The sequence below is a fragment of the Sorex araneus genome, chromosome 6 (genome assembly GCF_027595985.1).
Source record: "Sorex araneus isolate mSorAra2 chromosome 6, mSorAra2.pri, whole genome shotgun sequence".
Taxonomy (NCBI): Eukaryota; Metazoa; Chordata; class Mammalia; order Eulipotyphla; family Soricidae; genus Sorex; species Sorex araneus.
In genome coordinates this window covers 105,323,141-105,342,717 of record NC_073307.1, presented here as the reverse complement: position 1 = coordinate 105,342,717, position 19,577 = coordinate 105,323,141, and the positions used below count along the sequence as shown (strand labels likewise).

The 19,577-nt window shown below is 37.5% G+C and overlaps 1 protein-coding gene across 1 annotated transcript; it reads left to right on the top strand.

Moving 5' to 3' along the window:
* The first annotated feature begins 7,633 nt into the window (after window positions 1-7,633).
* Window positions 7,634-8,581, top strand: LOC101550384 (olfactory receptor 52H1-like). The gene has a single exon (XM_004621247.1). It carries the CDS (start codon window positions 7,634-7,636, stop codon window positions 8,579-8,581), a length of 948 nt encoding a protein of 315 aa, XP_004621304.1.
* The last annotated feature ends 10,996 nt before the right edge of the window (window positions 8,582-19,577 follow it).

Below are 19,577 nucleotides of genomic sequence, written 5' to 3'. Positions count from 1 at the left end.
AAGATGGCGCTGGGGGCGGGTTGAGGGTGTGTTTTATGGGGTTAGGGGCGGGCTGGAACAGCAAATATTCTTAGATCACAAAAAATAGTTTCTTTAAATACAGTAATGGGATATAAATTTTTCTTGGGAAAAGTCAGAATAGAGAAAGAGGTTCAGAATGGAAAAAGCTATCAAAATAAAACATAGGGGCTGGAGTGATAGCACAGCGGGTAAGGCGTTTGCCTTGCATGCAGCTGACCCAGGTTCGATTCCCAGCATCCAATATGGTTCCCTGAGCATGGCCAGGAGTAATTCCTGAGTTCTTGAGCTAGGAGTAACCTCTGTGCATCTCCAGGTGTGAGCTCCCAAAACCAAAAAACCAAAACAAAACAAAAAAATAAATAAAATGTAAAAAAAGTTAAAACAAGGCATGCTTTTATCATTTTGCCTTAATTTATTTTTTAATATCACCATAAAATATTAGTGTTTCCTCTTAAGATTTGACAATTTAATATCTTCATAATTCTCTATTTGTACTCCAGCAAGTGTATGACAGTGTGACAAGAACTGAAGAGTGAGTATATTTGTAAATGATATAAATTATAGATTTCTGGTCTGGAGTAGTAGTACAGCAGATAGGGCATTTGCCTTGCACATGGTCGACTTGGATTCCATTCCCAGCATCCTATGTGATCCCCTGAGCACTGTCAGGAGTAATTCCTGAGTGCAAAGCCAGGAGTAACCCCTGTGCATTGCTGGGTGTGGCCCCAAAAGCAATAAATAACTAAATAAATAAAATATGGATTTCATACCTTTTTCAAAGGGTTGCGTTTCCCTCCCCCCATCTCCTGAGCAGAGCCTTGACAGTTGAGGACCTCCAGAATCCAGCCACGGCCATGCTCAGGGCCACTCTCCACACATTCAGATAAGCCTCACACATGGGGGAGCCGGCGGAGGAACCCAGGTGTGCGGGACCCGGGACTGAGATCTCCAAGGCTGCTTGGCTCAGGACTGGGCCTCTTCCACCCAGATCCCCCATTTTCCAATAGCTAGGCAGTCACACCCAGAAACTGCCCCTAGCGCCCGTGTAATCCCATCAACAGACAACATCCAGAGACTATAAAACCAAGCTCCCACAATGTGGCTGCGCAACATCTAATAGCCTAGTTCTCCCTCTTGGAGAACCTGACAAAATAACCAGAGTCTATTGCCTACTTGGGAGATCCTGGCAAGCTCCCTGTGGCGTATTCATATCCCCAATACAGTAACAGATATATACATATCTCTCGGAGAGCTCGGCAAGCTACTGAGAGTACCCCGCCCGCACGGCAGAGCCTGGCAAGCTACCTGTGGCGTATTCTATATACCAAAAACAGTAACAATAATTCTCATTCCCCTGACCCTGAAAGAACCCCCATCATTGGGAAATACAAGTAAGGAGTGGCTGCTATAATCTCAGGGCTGAGTGTATAGAGACATTACTGGTTCCTGTTCGAGTAAATTGATGAACAATGGGATGACAGTGATACAGTGATACCTTTTACAAATACATGAGAATTACAGAATTTCCACTTAACTGATTATAATAATAACTTCAATACATAACATACTATATAAATAAATGTAGTGAAAAGAGATAGCAATATTTCTGTCACTAGTAATTGGGAGCACAGATTTAATGAATGCTTTGAGAATAATGTAAATCCATGGCAAATATTAAGAAAGTTTTGTTATCAAGAGATCTGCCCTTGGGAAACAGAAACAGAGAGCTAAACAGATAATGTAAAATGATATAATTAGTGCTAAGACAACAATAAGCATAGAAATGTTCAATAGTTTTCCAAATGAGGTGATATAAGCCTTAAGTTGAGTCAGAGAAGGAAAGAAAAAGGAGACTGTTCTAGAAAGAAAACAATTGGTCTTAGACAAGAATAATCTGCGTTTGGAATTTCAAAGACATTAGTCTGAAATTTTGAATATTTTGATGTTAAGTGGTAAGAGATTGAAGAGTAAACCAGGGACTTCAGGTTTCTACAGCTTGTATGTTATATCAGCAAGCATTTATTTTATTGTAAGTTCTCTTTTCAGAAAAATGACGAGAAACATTATTATGGCTTTAGATGAGTTAATTAAATTGATCAACAAGGACCCCAAATCAAAAGTGACACAGGACTAGTGTGCTCACTAAAGGAGAAAATTGATTTTGAGGATTTTTTTGAAGTCTAAGTGTACTACTCTGAAGGGTGTGTATATTAAGAATTTATATCAAAATTTAATGTTTGACCAATATGAATGATATTTGATAACTAGGTTATTCCTTTTTTAGGCTTTTATTCACTGTATCACTGTCTTCCCGTTGTTCATCAATTTGCTCGAGCAGGTACCAGTAATGTCTCCATTTGTCCGTGTCATGTGCTAGTGTAGTCCAATGGCATCTGCTTGCTCCAGGAACATGAGGAGCATAGTGGCCTCTCCTAACTCGTCCTTCCCAACGCTGCTGTATTGGGGGTTATTTCAGGGTCAGGGGAATGAGGCCTGTTATTGTTACTGTTTTTGGCATATCAAATATGTCACGGGTAGTTTGCCAGGCTTTCCAAGAGGGACAGAGGTTTTTGGGGCTCCGCTTGGGGCGGGGAGGGAAACTCAACCCACCCCCCTCTGGGAGGGGGGCCCAGTGAAGACAGCCTGGTGCAGGGGCAGGAGATTCTGTGACCAGAGAGTGATGTAGGCTTTAATTAGACATAAAAAATTCATACATCTTTCTTAGATTCTTTTGCATCTTATACTAAATTCATTATTATACTTAAAATGTTGCATTTTAAGAAAACAACTTACAGACTTACAGGGCTGGAATGATAGCACAATGGGTAGGGTGTTTGCCTTGGACGCAGCCAACCCGAGTTCGATTCCCAGCATCCTATATGGTTCCCTGAGCGCCATCAGGTCCTGAGTGCAGAGCCAGGAGTAACCCCTGTGCATTGTGAGTGTGACCCAAAAAGCAAAAAAAAAAAAACAAAAACAATTTACAGACATACTTAAGTCTACTTAAGTCTTTCATACATGCTAACAAAGTTGTTAGTTGTTAGTTAGCAACAACTAACACAGAGAGATTTCCCAACAGATGGCTTTTGCCACAGTGGAGAGCACATTCATCATTTTGAAAACTCTGGAAAAATCTTTCTCAGAATATTGCCTGCCTCAGGAGAATTGTGCCTTTAGGGACTTGTCTGTCTCAGCCTTTGAGACCTTGGGATTTCAGGGAATATATCTCTGGCATTGTGTTCACAGCATAGTCTGGAAGTCCACAGATAAGGCCTTTGTCATTGGTGACTCAGGATTCAGTGTATTTGAGTGACCTTTCTCAAGCCCAGGTAGAGGAATAAGAGGAGTGATCTCATGAATTCTCTGTCATGACAAGTTTGGGTTTGGTGAGTGGTAGTGTTTGGGGAAGATGAGAGTAGCTGGAAAGCCAAAGGCTGAGCTCAGGGCCAGATATTGGGGAGTCAAACTGAAGGTTGTGCAGAGAACCCAAGAAGAGGAGCAGTCCAGGTTCCCCTGTGAAATGGAAGCTAGAGACCTAGGTGTCCGATGGTCACTGTTTTAGTGGTCACCACGTCGATTTGAAAAAGGCAGAAAATGAGAATAAGGAAGACTGGGGTTTTCCTGAGGACATAGCCCAAACCAAATGGTCTGAGAGCTAGAAGCAGAGGCTGTGGTCTCCATGTGATTTGAAACTTTTCTGTCAAGCGTGAGTTTCTGTCATTCAAGTGTATTTGCATGTGTTAGTAATAATAATAATGATATTACATAATAGTTGCTATTTATTGAAAGATTAACCTACTTTTCCAGTCACTGAGGTAAGGCTATTTCCTCCTATAATCCCCATAAAAATTCTGCGAGAAACAGGCCTTTTCAAGAGATCATATAACTTGTTTGGTAAGACGAAAAAATGAGAGAGAGGCATGGACCAAATTCAAGTACAAATAATGACGTTGATTCCCAGCTTCTTAAGCAATAGCTAGTATGTGACTTTATACAGAGTTTACCTTGGATTGGATTTGTTTGGGGTTTTGTGTAAATGCACATATGCTTTAATTCATTCATTTGTTTATTACTTTATCCATTTGTTCCTTTAATAGCACTTAAACGGAGCCAAGAGTAAATAGAAAGGAAATCAAAGGTGGGATGGGAGAAATCTTGCTGATTAGGTAGTGTCACATCAAAAAGGAAGTTGTGTACAGTGATTTGAATATTTATTCAATTAAATTTAAAAGGTACAGAAATTGAACAAGAGTCAGCAGATAAAGCTACAAATACAAAAAGGTTCTTATATGCAAGAGAAATAGAAGATAGGCCAATGCTATAAACTACTGTAAGTGCTTCTTTAGAATCTAAGTCATTCTAAGGCTTTGTGTAAGGGACATATACTTCTAAATTAAGACAAAGCTTTCTGAAGAAATTTTCACCTAAGTCTAGTGAAAAGGAATAAACATAATCACAAAACATTTTATGTCTCTGTATAAAACTTACTTAGCAATAATACTTAAAAGGATATAATAATGCTCATGTTTTTGTTTTCAGTAAAAGTAGCTTTAGCATTTTCTTGGTTTAGTATATTATTGGCTTCAGTTTTCAGAGATTTATTTTCTTTAAGTTTGCAATAATGTCAATTTATTTTATAATTTCAGATATTTTCAGAGACAATGTCAATGTTATTTTTGCATTGACTTATTAGTAATAATACTACACATTTACTGCAGTTTTTTTTTTTTTGCTTACCAAAGAGTGCTCAGGGTGTCTGAGTGTCCCGTTGGTGATACTTGCCTGGTTATGTGGGTCACATGATTTAATGATATGTACCATTGTGTAGACTTTGAGAATACTATTGAACAAAAGACCCTCAAGAATAAATAGAATTGGCGTGATCTTAGTCTATAGATTTTAGCAGAGAAAATACATATTAAAGAAGTTATTGCAAGTATAACAAATCTCAGGAAAAATATCTCGCCAAAGTGTTCTCTCTCTATATATGGCATACTACATTAATATGTGGTCAGATTAAACTAGCTTCGCATCTTTAGAATAAATCCCTCTTGATTGTGATGTGTGATGAAACTTTTAACGTATTTTTGAGTTTGATTTACTATTTTTTGAGGAGTTTTGCTTTTATGTTCACAAGGATGTATATATATATATATATATATATATATATACTTATGTATATTTATTTGTGATGCCTCTTCTTTTGGTGTCAGGTTATTATTGGCCTTAATAAAAGTGCTTGGAATCATTTCATTGAAAAATTATTTTTTGAAAGAGCTTGAGAAGAATAACTAATAGGTTACCTCCAAATGCTTGGTGGAACAATAAAATCTTTGGGAACAAGACTTTTGCTTGGGATAAATCTTTAGATAACTTTTAAATTTCTTGCTTGTAATGAATTTGTTTCAGGTATTCTATTTTCTCCCATGTTAGGCAGAAGTTTACTTTTATACTAATACCCATCATGTCTTTCAGATTCTTAGTGCCATAAAATTGCTCTAGTTTTGTCTTACCTTTCCAAATATCCAAAGTATTTTAATTTTTTTAGATTTAACAATTTTTACAAATTTTCTTTCATTGAACTGTTTTTTATAATTCAATTATTTATTTTATTGTAACAAGTGATAAAAAATAAGTGACAAAAATGATTTTTGTGCCTACTAAGGGGGTAGGCTTGGGTGTGGCTAGGAACAATGACAGAGGGAAGGTCACACCTGTGCTGAGATTGATGCTGGAGCACTGAATACCTAAAACAACTGTGTTATGAACAAGTTTGTAAACCACAGTGTTTCAATTTAGAAAAAAAATTCATTCCCTCTTTATCAAACCTAACCAACTTGGTTATGAAATCAGTATAAAGCAGAGATAATTCCTATAAAGTAAAGAAATGAAACGACCATTTTTCCTGTCATTTTCCTCTTGGTAACTATCCAATTTGCAACCTAAACCTATTTGCACCTCATTTGCACCCTCTCAGAGAAACACACACTAGTACTACACCTGCAGTAACTGGCTAGTCTCAATGGATGACACTTACTGTCCATGAGACTGTCCCCACACAGGACCTCATAGATTTCGAAAGTATTTCTGAGGAAAAAAAGAATAGAGGATAACATATTCCTGATTTTAAACTACATAATAAAGATAGAGTAAACAACAGTGTGGTCTTGGGTTAAATTAAGGGAATGGTTTAGAAGTGGATGCACAAAAATAAACCCTCAAATAGAAAAGCAGTAAATTAACACCAAAAGAAACAAGAGCATGAAATGGAAAATGGAAGTTCTCTTTAGTAAATGGTATATAGAAAAATCAGCAATATGCAAAACAATAAGACTGGTTTCATCCTCACACCATACATAAAAGTTAACTCACAATGGACTAGAGACTTAGATGTTATACTCAAAACTATAAAACATACTGAAGAAATTATCAGCAAAACACTTCCCAATATTGTGCACCATGTTTCTGTCAAGGGGTTGATATCTTATGGAAATAATTCATGAACTCAACACCAATAAAACAATCCCATCAAAAGCTGGAGAAAAGCTAAATAGATACTCCATCAAACAATACATAAAGATGGAAAACAGGTTCATAAAATGTTAATTATGAATTAACATCAGGGAATTAAAACAATAATAAAATATTCATGCTGTAACTGTGAGATGAAATAGGTACTGGAGAGGCTATTTAGAAAAAGGAATCCTCAAACACTATTGATTGGGATATAAATTAGTTCAGCTCCCGAGGAAAATAGTACAGAAACTTCTCAGGGAATTAAAACATACGTGACCCAGAAATCCCGCTTCTACATACCTACTGCAAGAACACAAACCCTTGGCTTGCTCTTCAAGCCAGTATTCTCTCTTGAATATGTATCTCACTTTTTTTTTTTTTTTTTTTGCTTTTTGGATCACACCCGGAGATGCTCAGGGATTACTCCTGGCTCTGCATTCAGGAATCACTCCTGGTGGTGCTCAGGGGACCATATGGGATGCCAGGGATTGAACCTGGGTTGGTCGTGTGGAAGGCAAATGTCCTCCCCGCTGTGCTATTGCTTCGGCCCCCTGTATTTCACTTTCTTGTCTCAACATTTCTTGCTTGCCTATTTCCACTCTGGAGAAGCCTGCCTTCTCTTTCAAACATGTACTTCTTTCTTTCTCTCTGCTCACATCTAGAGTTGTTTCAAATGAGATAATACTACATAAAAAGTCTGACGCATAATAGAAACCTTTAGCAATTTTCTCAATTGTTCTCTACTTTAAGTTCTTAGCTTCTTTCTGTATATGATTAAACGTGTTTATAGATGTAATATATATTTATATGTTATAGTAATCAATTGCATTGATCCTGGGAAAACAAATAAGTAAACAATATCTTATGTAATAATTTGAAGAAGATAATGGAGTAAATGAATGGGTTTAACCCAGAGTACTGGTTCTATGACATCGTTCCTGACGAGTATTGCTTTTAATAAAGATTCTTTCTTGGCAATAGGAAAGAAGAAACCTGGCACAAAGGAGACTTAGGGAGGATTACTAAACAATGCTCTCTCTCATGTTCATTCTACATAGTTTATTTTCAGGATACGGAAGCAAATCACCAGCCCTTGATGATCATGTACAATCTGAGTGACTACAACAAAGATTCCTTCACCCTTACGGGAATCCCTGGACTTGAGGACTACCACATCTGGATCAGCATCCCTTTCCTCTTTATCTATCTTGTGGCCATTGTAGGCAATAGCATCCTTCTCTACCTCATTGCAGTAGAGCGTAGTCTTCATGCACCCATGTTTTTCTTCCTTTCTATGTTGGCTGTTACTGACCTCGTACTGTCTACCACATGTATTCCCAAAACCCTTACGATCTTCTGGCTTGGTCCCCAGACAATCAGTTTCCCAGGTTGTCTTACCCAGTTATTCTTCTTGCACTATAGCTTTGTCTTGGACTCAGCTATACTGCTGGCTATGGCATTTGACCGTTATGTGGCCATCTGTTCGCCCTTGAGATATACCACAATTCTGACTCCCAGGACCATTTTCAAAATTGCTGTGGGAATTTCTCTCAGAAGTTTCTGTGTTTTTGTTCCTTGTGTTTTCCTTGTAAATCGCCTGCCCTTCTGCAGGACTCATACCATTCGTCATACCTACTGTGAGCACATAGGTGTTGCCCGGCTTGCTTGTGCTGATATCTCCCTTAATATCTGGTATGGTTTTTGTGTTCCTATTATGACAGTGATTACAGATGTGATCCTGATTGCTCTCTCCTACACTCTTATTCTCTGTGCTGTTTTTCACTTACCCTCCCAAGATGCCCGCCAGAAGGCCCTTGGCACCTGTGGCTCCCATGTCTGTGTCATCCTCATGTTCTATATACCAGCATTCTTTTCTATCCTCGCACATCGCTTTGGACATAATGTGCCCCTTACTTTTCACATCATGTTTGCTAATCTTTATGTAATTATTCCACCTGCACTCAACCCTATTGTCTATGGAGTAAAGACAAAACAGATTCGGGACAAAGTCATTCATCTGCTCTTTCCAAAGAGGGCCCAGTGATACAAACCTGGAGTCTGATGGCCAGGGCAACTTCATTGTGCGTATTAGATTAAAACTGAATATTAGATTGGTTACACTAGTTCTTTAAATTAATATTGTATATTAGACTATAAAATAGTATTTATTAGATTGTACTAGCAGCCAGGGGCTCCCAAGAAAGTGTAAAAAAATTCCTTATTAATTAGATATATGGTTTTTGGTTTCATTATAATTTTAAGTGAAAGCCTAATCAGTCATCCAGTGAAAAATTAAATTCTCAGAGTAGGATATTATATATATTTTTTATTTCAATAAATTAAGATATCAAAATTCTTTATAATTATTCTATACTATTATGAAACTTTAATGAAAACTAGAAAATGTAGTTTTATTTTATTTATTTATTTTTTAAATTTATTTTATTGAATCACCAAGTGGAAAGTTACAAAGTTCTCAGGCTTATATCTCAGTTACACAATGCTCAAACACCCATCCCTTCACTAGTCCCATATTCCACCACCAATAAAAACAAAAACAAAAGCAAAAACAAAACAAACAAACAAACAAACAAAAAAACAGTATACATCCCACCCCTCACCCCCCAACCCACCCCGTACATGAGTGATAATTTCACTTCCTTTTCTCTTTACCTTGATTACATTCCAGATTTCAACACATAACTCACTATTGTTGTTAGAGTTTCAAAACAGACTCACTATTTTTGTTGGAATTTATCCCCTAAGAATACAGCTCTATTAACGGGGAAATATTTGATAATAAGTTTTCCACTGATGAGAATGAAGATAAAATGTTGCAGGGCTGTGGTAGCGGCCGCGCGGTTTACAATTTCTGTATTATAGTAATTAAGTCCGCGAAGATTTAAGTTTGAAAATGAATCATTTCCCTTCCTGGAACAGCATGTAGCCAAAGTTAGTTCACAGTCTCCATACATGGGTGCAAGCACTTGCTGGAACCCCAATTCCTAAAGCTGTCTCTGGTTCCCGCTCGTTCCACATCCACCGGCTCTGCAGAGGCATGGGCACCCGGGCCGAAAACCCGGCCGGCCGGAGCCGAGCACCGGCCCCGGCTGTGCGAAAATGTAGTTTTAGTTTTATACATTTTAGTTTTAAAAATGTTTTAAAGATATTTCAAAAATATTTTGAATGTTTCAAAAATATTCAAAGCATTTTTTTTTCATATCCAAACATTACAGTAGTTTATACATCATAGTAGAACCAGGAATTCTACAATATCTTTGTAAGGTTCTGGATTTTCACTCTGACTGCCTGATTAATTTGTTAATAGCATCAAGTTCAGGTTCTAACATGTACTAATAGCGTGAGCAATGTTTTACAAATTTGCATATGATAAATATTAATGAATTAATGTAATATAAAGGGTAAATATTAGTGTAGGGTAAAATAAAGCAATGATGTGAACTAAAATTTATTTTTTAATCTTGATAAAGAAAAATAAAATGTGGGTAAGTAGAGTCACTTAAGAAGGAATAAAAAGAAAAAATAAATTTCTATCACCAATAATATAGAAAACATACATAGACTTAAATGTATATTTAAAGTTTGATTAATGGATGCATTGGTGGACCCAAATTTCTTTGACAAGAGATCACAGCAAGATAAAATAGCTCTATTATTTATTAGGTCATATTTATATTTATATAATATAATTATATTATAATTCATATGACACAATTTATTGTTATATAACATCACAATATCTGATTCATCGTTTATTTAGTTACTAATTATTACACTATAGTTATTATATTAGCTATTTACCCATCCAACTGGTCATCTTGAGTCATTCAGTGACCACATCAGTCAATGCAGAACTGTTTGTGGTATTTATCATATGTCAATGACTATTGGTACCTGATTTCCTTCCATATTTAATTTATCTTAAAAGTCAATTTATACTTTATAAACAACCTTGGATTCACCAGTTCAATGAGACCACTTCCCTTTACCATGGCAGTTAAAAGACTTACCTTTTATTTTCTGAATAAGAAAGGAAATCAGACTTTTACACAATATCTGTACTTCTAGATGAAAATGTCTCATCTCCCTGCAGAAAGCTTATAGACAACAACAAATCATGGCCAAAGACCTCAAAATAGCTATAGAGTGAATCAGAGCCCTGGGGGATGACTTCAAGAGGAACAACATAAGAATCATTGGAGTACCAGAACCGCAGGGAAGCAACCCCAATGAAAAAAACACAGTCAAAGATATCATTGCTAAGACATTCCCAGAGCTGGACAAGGCAGGCATCCAGATACAAGGAGTCCGAAGAGTACCAGCAAAAAGAGACCCGAATAAAAAGACCCCAAGGCATATCATAGTCAGAATGACGGATACCATGGATAGAGACACAATTCTGCAAGCAGCAAGGTCAAGGAAGGAAATCACATACAAAGGAGCACCCCTCAGATTTACGGCCGATCTGTCAGAAGAAACCCTCCGAGCCCGAAGACAATGGTGGGACATAGTGAAAAAACTCAACGAAATGAATGCCTCACCAAGAATACTTTATCCGGCTAAACTCTCACTCAAACTCGAAGGAACCATACACTACTTCTCGGATAAACAACAGCTCAGGTCCTTCATAGACTCAAAACCAATCTTGAAAGAAGGTCTAAAGGGGCTACTGTAAGACAAGGAGGAGCCCCATAAGAATAACAAATCCCACAGAAAGATGACACAAAACCACATCACAATAATCTCTCTCAATGTCAATGGCCTAAATGCACCTATCAAGAGACACAGAGTGGCTAAATGGATCCAGAAATTAAACCCAACATTCTGTTGCCTGCAAGAAACACACCTGAACAAACAGAGTAAACATAGACTCAAAGTCAAAGGATGGAAAACAATCCTCCAAGCAAACAACCCCCTTAAAAAAGCTGGAGTGGCCATCCTGGTATCCGACAACATAGATTTTAGGATGAAAAAGATCAAAAGGGACAGCAAAGGTCATTTTCTGTTTATCAAGGGATATGTACAACAGGAAGAAATCACACTCTTAAACGTATATGCTCCTAACGAACGACCGGCTAAATATTTAAAACAACTCCTAACAGACTTCAAAGAGGACATCACTAACAGCACAATTGTAGTCGGAGACTTCAATACGGCCTTATCGCCTCTAGATAGATCCACAAGAACAAAACTCAACAAGGAAACACTGACTCTGAAAGAAGAAATAGAAGAGAGAGGCCTAATAGACCTATACAGGGCCTTACACCCCAAAAAGAAAGAATACACATTCTTTTCCAGTGCACACGGAACATTTTCTAAAATAGACCATGTACTGGGCCCCAGAACATACCTCAATAGAATCGGAAAAATAGAAATTGTATCAACCATTTTTTCAGACCACGATGCGCTGAAGATAGAAGCTAACCACTCACAAACACGGAAAATCAAATCAAACACCTGGAAACTAAACAATTCAATGTTGGCCAATGAGTGGGTCAGGAAGGAAATCAAGGAAGAAATCAAAAGATGCTTAGAAACTAACGAGAATGAAGACACGAGCTACCAAAACCTATGGGATGCAGCTAAAGCCGTGTTAAGGGGAAAATTTATAGCTCTCCAAGCATTCCTCAGGAAGGAAGAAAGGACCCACATAGATAGCTTGACTTCACGACTCAAGACCTTAGAAAAGGACCAGAAAAAGGACTCCAAACCAGACCGAAGGAAAGAAATAATAAAAATTAGAGCAGAAATTAATGACATCGAAACCAAAAAAACAATCCGAAAGATCAATGAAACAAAGAGTTGGTTCTTTGAGAAAATAAATAAGATTGATAAACCGCTAGCAAGACTCACAAAGAAAGAAAGAGAGAAAACTCTAATAAATCGAATCAGAAATGAAAAGGGGGACATCATAACAGAAACCAGTGAGATTCAAAAGATCATTAGAGACTACTTTGAAGGTCTTTACGCCACAAAAAAGGAGAACCTAAAAGAAATGGATGGATTCCTTGATTCCTACAATCTCCCAACACTGAAGAAAGAAGACCTGGAATACCTGAATAGACCCATCAATGTTAAGGAAATTGAAACTGTAATCAAAAACCTCCCCAAAAACAAAAGCCCAGGCCCAGATGGCTTCACTGGCGAATTCTTCCAAACATTTAAAGAAGACCTATTGCCTGTTTTCCTCAAACTTTTCCAGGAAATTGAAAAAACAGGAACTCTCCCAAACAGTTTCTATGAAGCACATATCTCCCTAATACCAAAAGCAAACAAAGACACCACTAAGAAAGAAAATTACAGACCAATTTCCCTGATGAACACCGATGCGAAGATCTTCAACAAAATACTAGCAAATAGGATCCAACAACTCATCAAGAAGATCATACATCACGACCAAGTGGGATTCATCCCAGGGATGCAAGGATGGTTTAACATTCGGAAATCAATCAACATAATCCAGCATATCAACAAAAGTAAAGACAAAAACCATATGATCATATCAATAGATGCAGAGAAAGCATTTGACAAGATCCAACATCCTTTCATGATGAAAACCCTCACCAAAATGGGGTTTGGAGGAACTTTCCTCAAGATAGTCGAAGCCATCTATCACAAGCCTACGGCAAGCATAATCCTCAACGGGGAAAAACTAAGGGCCTTTCCTCTGAGATCGGGCACAAGACAAGGATGCCCACTCTCACCACTCCTCTTCAATATAGTACTGGAAGTACTTGCGATAGCTATTAGACAAGAAAAAGAGATTAAGGGCATCCAAATAGGAAGGGAAGAAATCAAACTCTCACTATTTGCAGACGACATGATACTATATCTAGAGAAGCCTAAAACCTCTACTAAGAAACTCTTAGAAACAATAGACTTATACAATAAAGTTGCAGGCTACAAAATCAATACCCAAAAATCCATGGCCTTCCTATATGCAAACAATGACGCAGAGGAAAGGGACATGAAAAAAGCAATCCCATTCACAATCGTGCCCCAGAAAATCAAGTACCTTGGAATCAGCTTAACCAAGGAAGTAAAAGACCTTTACAAAGAAAACTACAAAACGCTACTCCATGAAATCAAAGAGGACATGAGGAAATGGAAACATATACCCTGCTCATGGATAGGGAGAATCAATGTTGTCAAAATGGCAATACTCCCTAAAGCATTATACAGATTCAATGTGATCCCTATAAGTATACCCATGACATTCTTCAAAGAAATGGATCAAGCAATCCTAAAATTCATATGGAATAACAAACGTCCAAGGATAGCTAAAACAATTCTTGGGAAAAAGATGATGGGAGGCATCACCCTCCCCAGCCTCAAACTTTACTACAAAGCAGTAACAATTAAAACAGCATGGTACTGGAACAAAGGCAGAGCCGTAGACCAATGGAACAGGGTGGAATATCCCTACACACAACCCCAAATGTATGACCATCTAATCTTTGATAAGGGAGCAAGAGATGTGAAGTGGAGCAAGGAAAGCCTCTTTAACAAATGGTGCTGGCACAACTGGACAACCACATGCAAAAAAATGGGTTTAGACCTTGACCTGACACCATGCACAAAAGTCAGATCAAAATGGATTAAAGACCTCAACATTAGACCACAAACCATAAGGTACATTGAAAACAAGGTCGGCGAAACCCTCCACGATATTGAAGATAAAGGTATCTTCAAAGGTGACACGGAACTAAGCAATCTAGTAAAAACAGAGATCAACAAATGGGACTACATTAAACTAAAAAGCTTCTGCACCGCAAGAGATACAGTGACCAGAATACAAAGACTATCCACAGAATGGGAAAGGATATTTACACAATACCCATCAGATAAGGGGTTGATATCAATGGTATATAAAGCACTGGTTGAACTCTACAAGAAGAAAACATCCAACCCCATCAAAAAATGGGGCGAAGAAATGAACAGAAACTTTACCAAGGAAGAAATACGAATGGCCAAAAGGCACATGAAAAAGTGCTCTGCATCACTAATCATCAGAGAGATGCAGATCAAAACAACCATGAGATACCACCTCACACCACAGAGACTGGCACACATCCAAAAGAACAAAAGCAACTGCTGTTGGAGAGGATGTGGGGAGAAAGGGACCCTTCTACACTGCTGGTGGGAATGCCGGCTAGTTCAGCCCTTTTGGAAAACAGTATGGACGACTCTCAGAAAACTAGAGGTTGAGCTCCCATTTGACCCAGCAATACCACTGCTGGGAATATATCCCAGAGAGGCAAAAAAGTACAATCGAAACAACATCTGCACATGTCTGTTCATCGCAGCACTGTTTACAATAGCCAGAATCTGGAAAAAACCCGAATGCCCCAAAACGGATGACTGGTTGAGGAAACTTTGGTACATCTATACAATGGAATACTATGCAGCTGTTAGAAAAAAGGAAGTCAAGAATTTTGTAGTTAAGTGGATGGGCATGAAAAGTTTCATGCTGAGTGAAATGAGTCAGAAAGAGAGAGACAGACATAGAAAGACTGCACTCATCTATGGTATATAGAATATCAGAGTGGGAGACCAATACCCAAGAACCGTAGAAATAAGTACCAGGAGGTTGACCCCATGGCTTCGCGGCTGGCCTCACGTTCGGGGAAAGGGCAGCTCAGAGAAGCGATCACCAACTACATTGTAGTTGAAGGCCCTGTGGGGGAAGGGAGTTCCGGGCTGAATGAGGGCTAGAGACTGAGCACAGCGGCCACTCAACACCTTTATTGCAAACCACAACAGCTAATTAGAGAGAGAGAACAGAAGGGAATGCCCTGCCACAGTGGCAGGGTGGGGTGGGGGGGAGATGGGAGTGGGGAGGGTGGGAGGGACGCTGGGTTTACGGGTGGTGGAGAATGGGCACTGGTGAAGGGATGGGTTCCCGAACTTTGTATGAGGGAAGTATAAGCACAAAAGTGTATAAATCTGTAACTGTACCCTCACGGTGATTCTCTAATTAAAAATAAATAAATTATAAAAAAAAATAAATAAAAAAAAAAGAAAATGTCTCATCTCCATTCACATGCCATTAGCCTAGTAAACATATAATGACAATATAATCATTTTGCTTGTTTGGGGATCACACATGGTGCTCAGGGCTTCCTCCTGTCTCTATACTCAGGGGTTACTCCTGGCGAGGTCCAGGAAACTCTATGGGAATATAGAGATCAAAACTGGGTCATCAGTATGCAAGGCAAGTACTTTACTTGCTGTACTCTTTCTGTCTTCTTAATATATTTTTTTGATAGAAAATATATGTTCTTTGGACACAAAGAGTGTAGACATTTTATTTGTAGCAATGGCAATTTGTTAAACATACATTATTATATACAAACATATGCATGTTCCCATTTTTTCATGTATTTAGAACATCATAAGTGAAAATTCTGTGAAGTATAAGTAGAAGAGAAAGTAGAAGCAAAAAGAAAAAAAGATAAGATTTTAAAATAAGACAAGAAATTGTAGAATTCCAAGAAGAAAGATAGGGAAAAGGTTCCATTTATATTTTTTAAACATATGGTACTGAAAGAACTCTTTCAACAACAAAAATTAAGCCAGTGGGACTACACCAAACTATCATGTATCTGCATAGCATAGGAAACATTAAAGCAAAATGATAACATGAAGAGTAGGAAAAATTTGAAAAACATATTTGACTTGGGGTTTATATCTGAAACATATAAGAAACTCATTTACTACAAAAGCAAAAAGATGATCTTATTAAAAATTGGCAAATATCTAAATAGGCTTTCCCCCTTAAACATGCAACAGATAAATTCAAAAGTAATGAAATCCCATTATTGATCAGCAAAATATAAATCAAGAACACAGTGCAGTATCTTGATTATTAACAGAGTTATTACTGAAAAAGTAAATGATAGAAATGTTAATAAAGATGTGGGGAAAAATCAGTCTCTTGAAGTGATACCTGAATTCTCAAATTCATTGGTTATTAAAAATAGACAAGTAAAATGGAAATAACCCAAGTGCTCATCAACAGAAAAATGGTTGCAGTATATAGCACATGTACACGAAAAACGTAAGATTATTTAGCCACCAGAAAGAAGAAAATCCTGCCATTTCATTCATTTCATATGAATGAAAGGGTATTTAAGTGAATGAGCCATAAAGAAATGATGAATATTGTGTGCTATCACTTACATGTGACAGTCAAAATAATATGTTAAACCCATGAAATGTTGATGCCAGGGACCTGGAACAGAGGATATCTATGGAGTAGATATTGAATGAGTACATATTTCCTTTGTAAATATACATTCTGGATAACAAATGAACAGCATATGACTACAGCAAAAACTACTACAATGTATATTTGGAATTTACTATCAGTAACTTTTAAGTTTCTTTTTACCATATACCCACACAAAAAATATCACTATATTAGATTATGTATTTTCTAATTAACCTAATTGTGTAAACATTTAAAAATGTATATCAAATAATCACATACACTTTAAACATGCATTATTTACTTGTCAATTATATATCAATAAAACTACAAAAAGGAACAGCACACATTCATGGATGAGAATAAACTCAAGCATGTTAATTTTTTTTAAATTAGGAAAAGTAGAGAAAAAAGATATGTAAATTCACCTCAAAAAAGCTCAATGCTCTAAAAGAACTAAAAACACTGATGAAGTGGTGCGTATTTGGTAAAGATTGAAGAAAACAGGAAATATGTACAATCTGTAAGCATTTGCTTACTATCACTGTATCACTGTCATCCCATTGTTTGTTGATTTACTCAAGCGTGCACCAGTAATGTCTCTATTACACTCAGCCCTGAGATTTTAGCAGCCTCTCTTTACTCCTCTTTCCTAACGATTGGAGGCTCTTTCAGGGTCAGGAGAATGAGACCTATCATTACTGTTTTTGGCATATCGAATACGCCACGGGTAGCTTGCCAGGCTCTGCCGTGCAGGTGGGATCCTCTCGGTAGCTTGCTGGGCTCTCTGAGAGATATGTATATATCTGTTACTGTATTTGGGATATGAATATGCCACAGGGAGCTTGCCAGGATCTCCTGAGCGGGCAATAGACTCTCTGTAGTTTGTCAGGTTGTCCAAGAGAGAGAATTAGGCTATCAGAGGTCGTGTTTATTTGCTTAATATAATGAAAATAATAGATTATGCAATAAATGTAACTAAGATGGAAAAAACACTAAAATTATATTTCACAAAACTATTCATAAAATACCAAAATGTTAATGTCGAAGTTACAGTATTTGTCTTATATGCAGCTGTCCCCTGTGAGAACTCCTGCATCATGTATGGTCTCCTGAGCACCACAAGGAGACATCCCTAAATACATCTGGGTATACTCCAAAAACCAAATCTAAGCCAAAACTAAACAAAAAAAATTTTTATGAATCTGTGCCCACATGGGCAGAGCCTGGCAAGCTACCCATGACGTATTTGATATGCCAAAAACGGTAACGATAGGTCTCATTCCCCTGACCCTGAAAGAGCCTCCAATCATTGGGAAAGACGAGTAAGGAGAGGCTGCTAAAATCTCAGGGCAGGGAGGAATAGAGACCTTACTGGTGCCCGCTTGTGTAAATCGACGAACAATGGGATGACAGTGATACAGTGATGAATCTGTAGTTTTTATTACAGAATTATGTTACAAGGTTTTGTGTGTGTGTGTGTGTGTGTGTGTGTGTGTGTGTGTGTGTGAGAGAGAGAGAGAGAGAGAGAGAGAGAGGGAGAGATAGAAAGAGATTGGGGTAGAAGAGATTTCAGCAGTCAATGTCTATTGTCCATTCATATATACCCTAACTCTTCATAAATGGGCAGCTTTTTTTTTTCTTTTTTAACAGGGCAACTAAGAACTATATTAGCCTGGCTAGACAATAGCTATATATACATGGGGATCACTAAAAATGGCACTGGTCAAAAGACAGAAAAACCCTTGTACTCCCCTCACAGCTAAATCAGAGGTAGAATTTTTTTTATGGCCCACTGCTGTACATCCTTGGGATAAAATCATAATCTTAAACTGCATGGAGGAAAGAAGAGTTAAAGAAAATTATCTCCAATAAATTTCAGAGTCTTTTCAGGCAGTTTGTTTTGACTAACTCCTTTAACTGCCTGAGGTAAATACAGACATGTCTAGTTAGAAATGAACCAATGAACTTAATTACTAAAATACTAAAATACAGAAATCCTAAACTGCATATCTCTTCATTTTCAGCAATAGAAAACTAATTATCAAATGCTTCCTTCTCAGTAGGGCTGTATTTTTTGGGGGGAAACTCCAACAACAATAGTGAGTTTTGTGTTGAATTATGAAATGTAATCAAGGCAAAGAGAAAATGAAGTGAAATTTATCAGTTACGCCGGCGGGGGTGGGGGGGTAGGGGGTGGGAGGTATACTGGGGTTTTTGGTGGTGGAATATGGGCACTGGTGAAAGGACGGGTGTTTGAGCATTGTATAACTGAGACATAAGCCTAAGAACTTTGTAACTTTCCACATGGTGATTAAATAAAATAAAATAAAAAAGAAAGAAATGAATCAATAATTGGAGAGATGCTTAAGTGATAGAGCCCATACCAGACAAGTCCTGGTCTCTGTCTCTGGCACCACATAGGAGCAGGGTGTGGACCCTTCAAAATCAAAAACTAATTCACTGGACCATGTTTTAAAAAATGACATTGAAACAGCTGTTTATGACAAATAACTTTCAAATGAGAATTCATAAGTTCATACAGATCAAAGCTCACATGTAAAAAATCCAAAATAAGCATAAAGAAATTTGTATTCTAATATTTAATTATTTGATCACTTGATCACCTAATATAATAATATAATTTCAAATTTAACACACATTATATTCATGATCATTGTTGAATTGGGGAAATTTCTATTTTAAAAGATTAATTTCACTTCTCTGGCAATATTAGATAAGAGGTCCAGAAAAGTGTTGAGGCATTGCTCCTACACCATGCTAATAGAACTACTTCTCATGAGAAAAG

What these genes read in the sequence shown, in the direction of transcription:
- LOC101550384 (XM_004621247.1), top strand. Translation starts at nt 7,634, where the DNA reads ATGATCATGTACAATCTGAGTGACTACAACAAAGATTCCTTCACCCTT.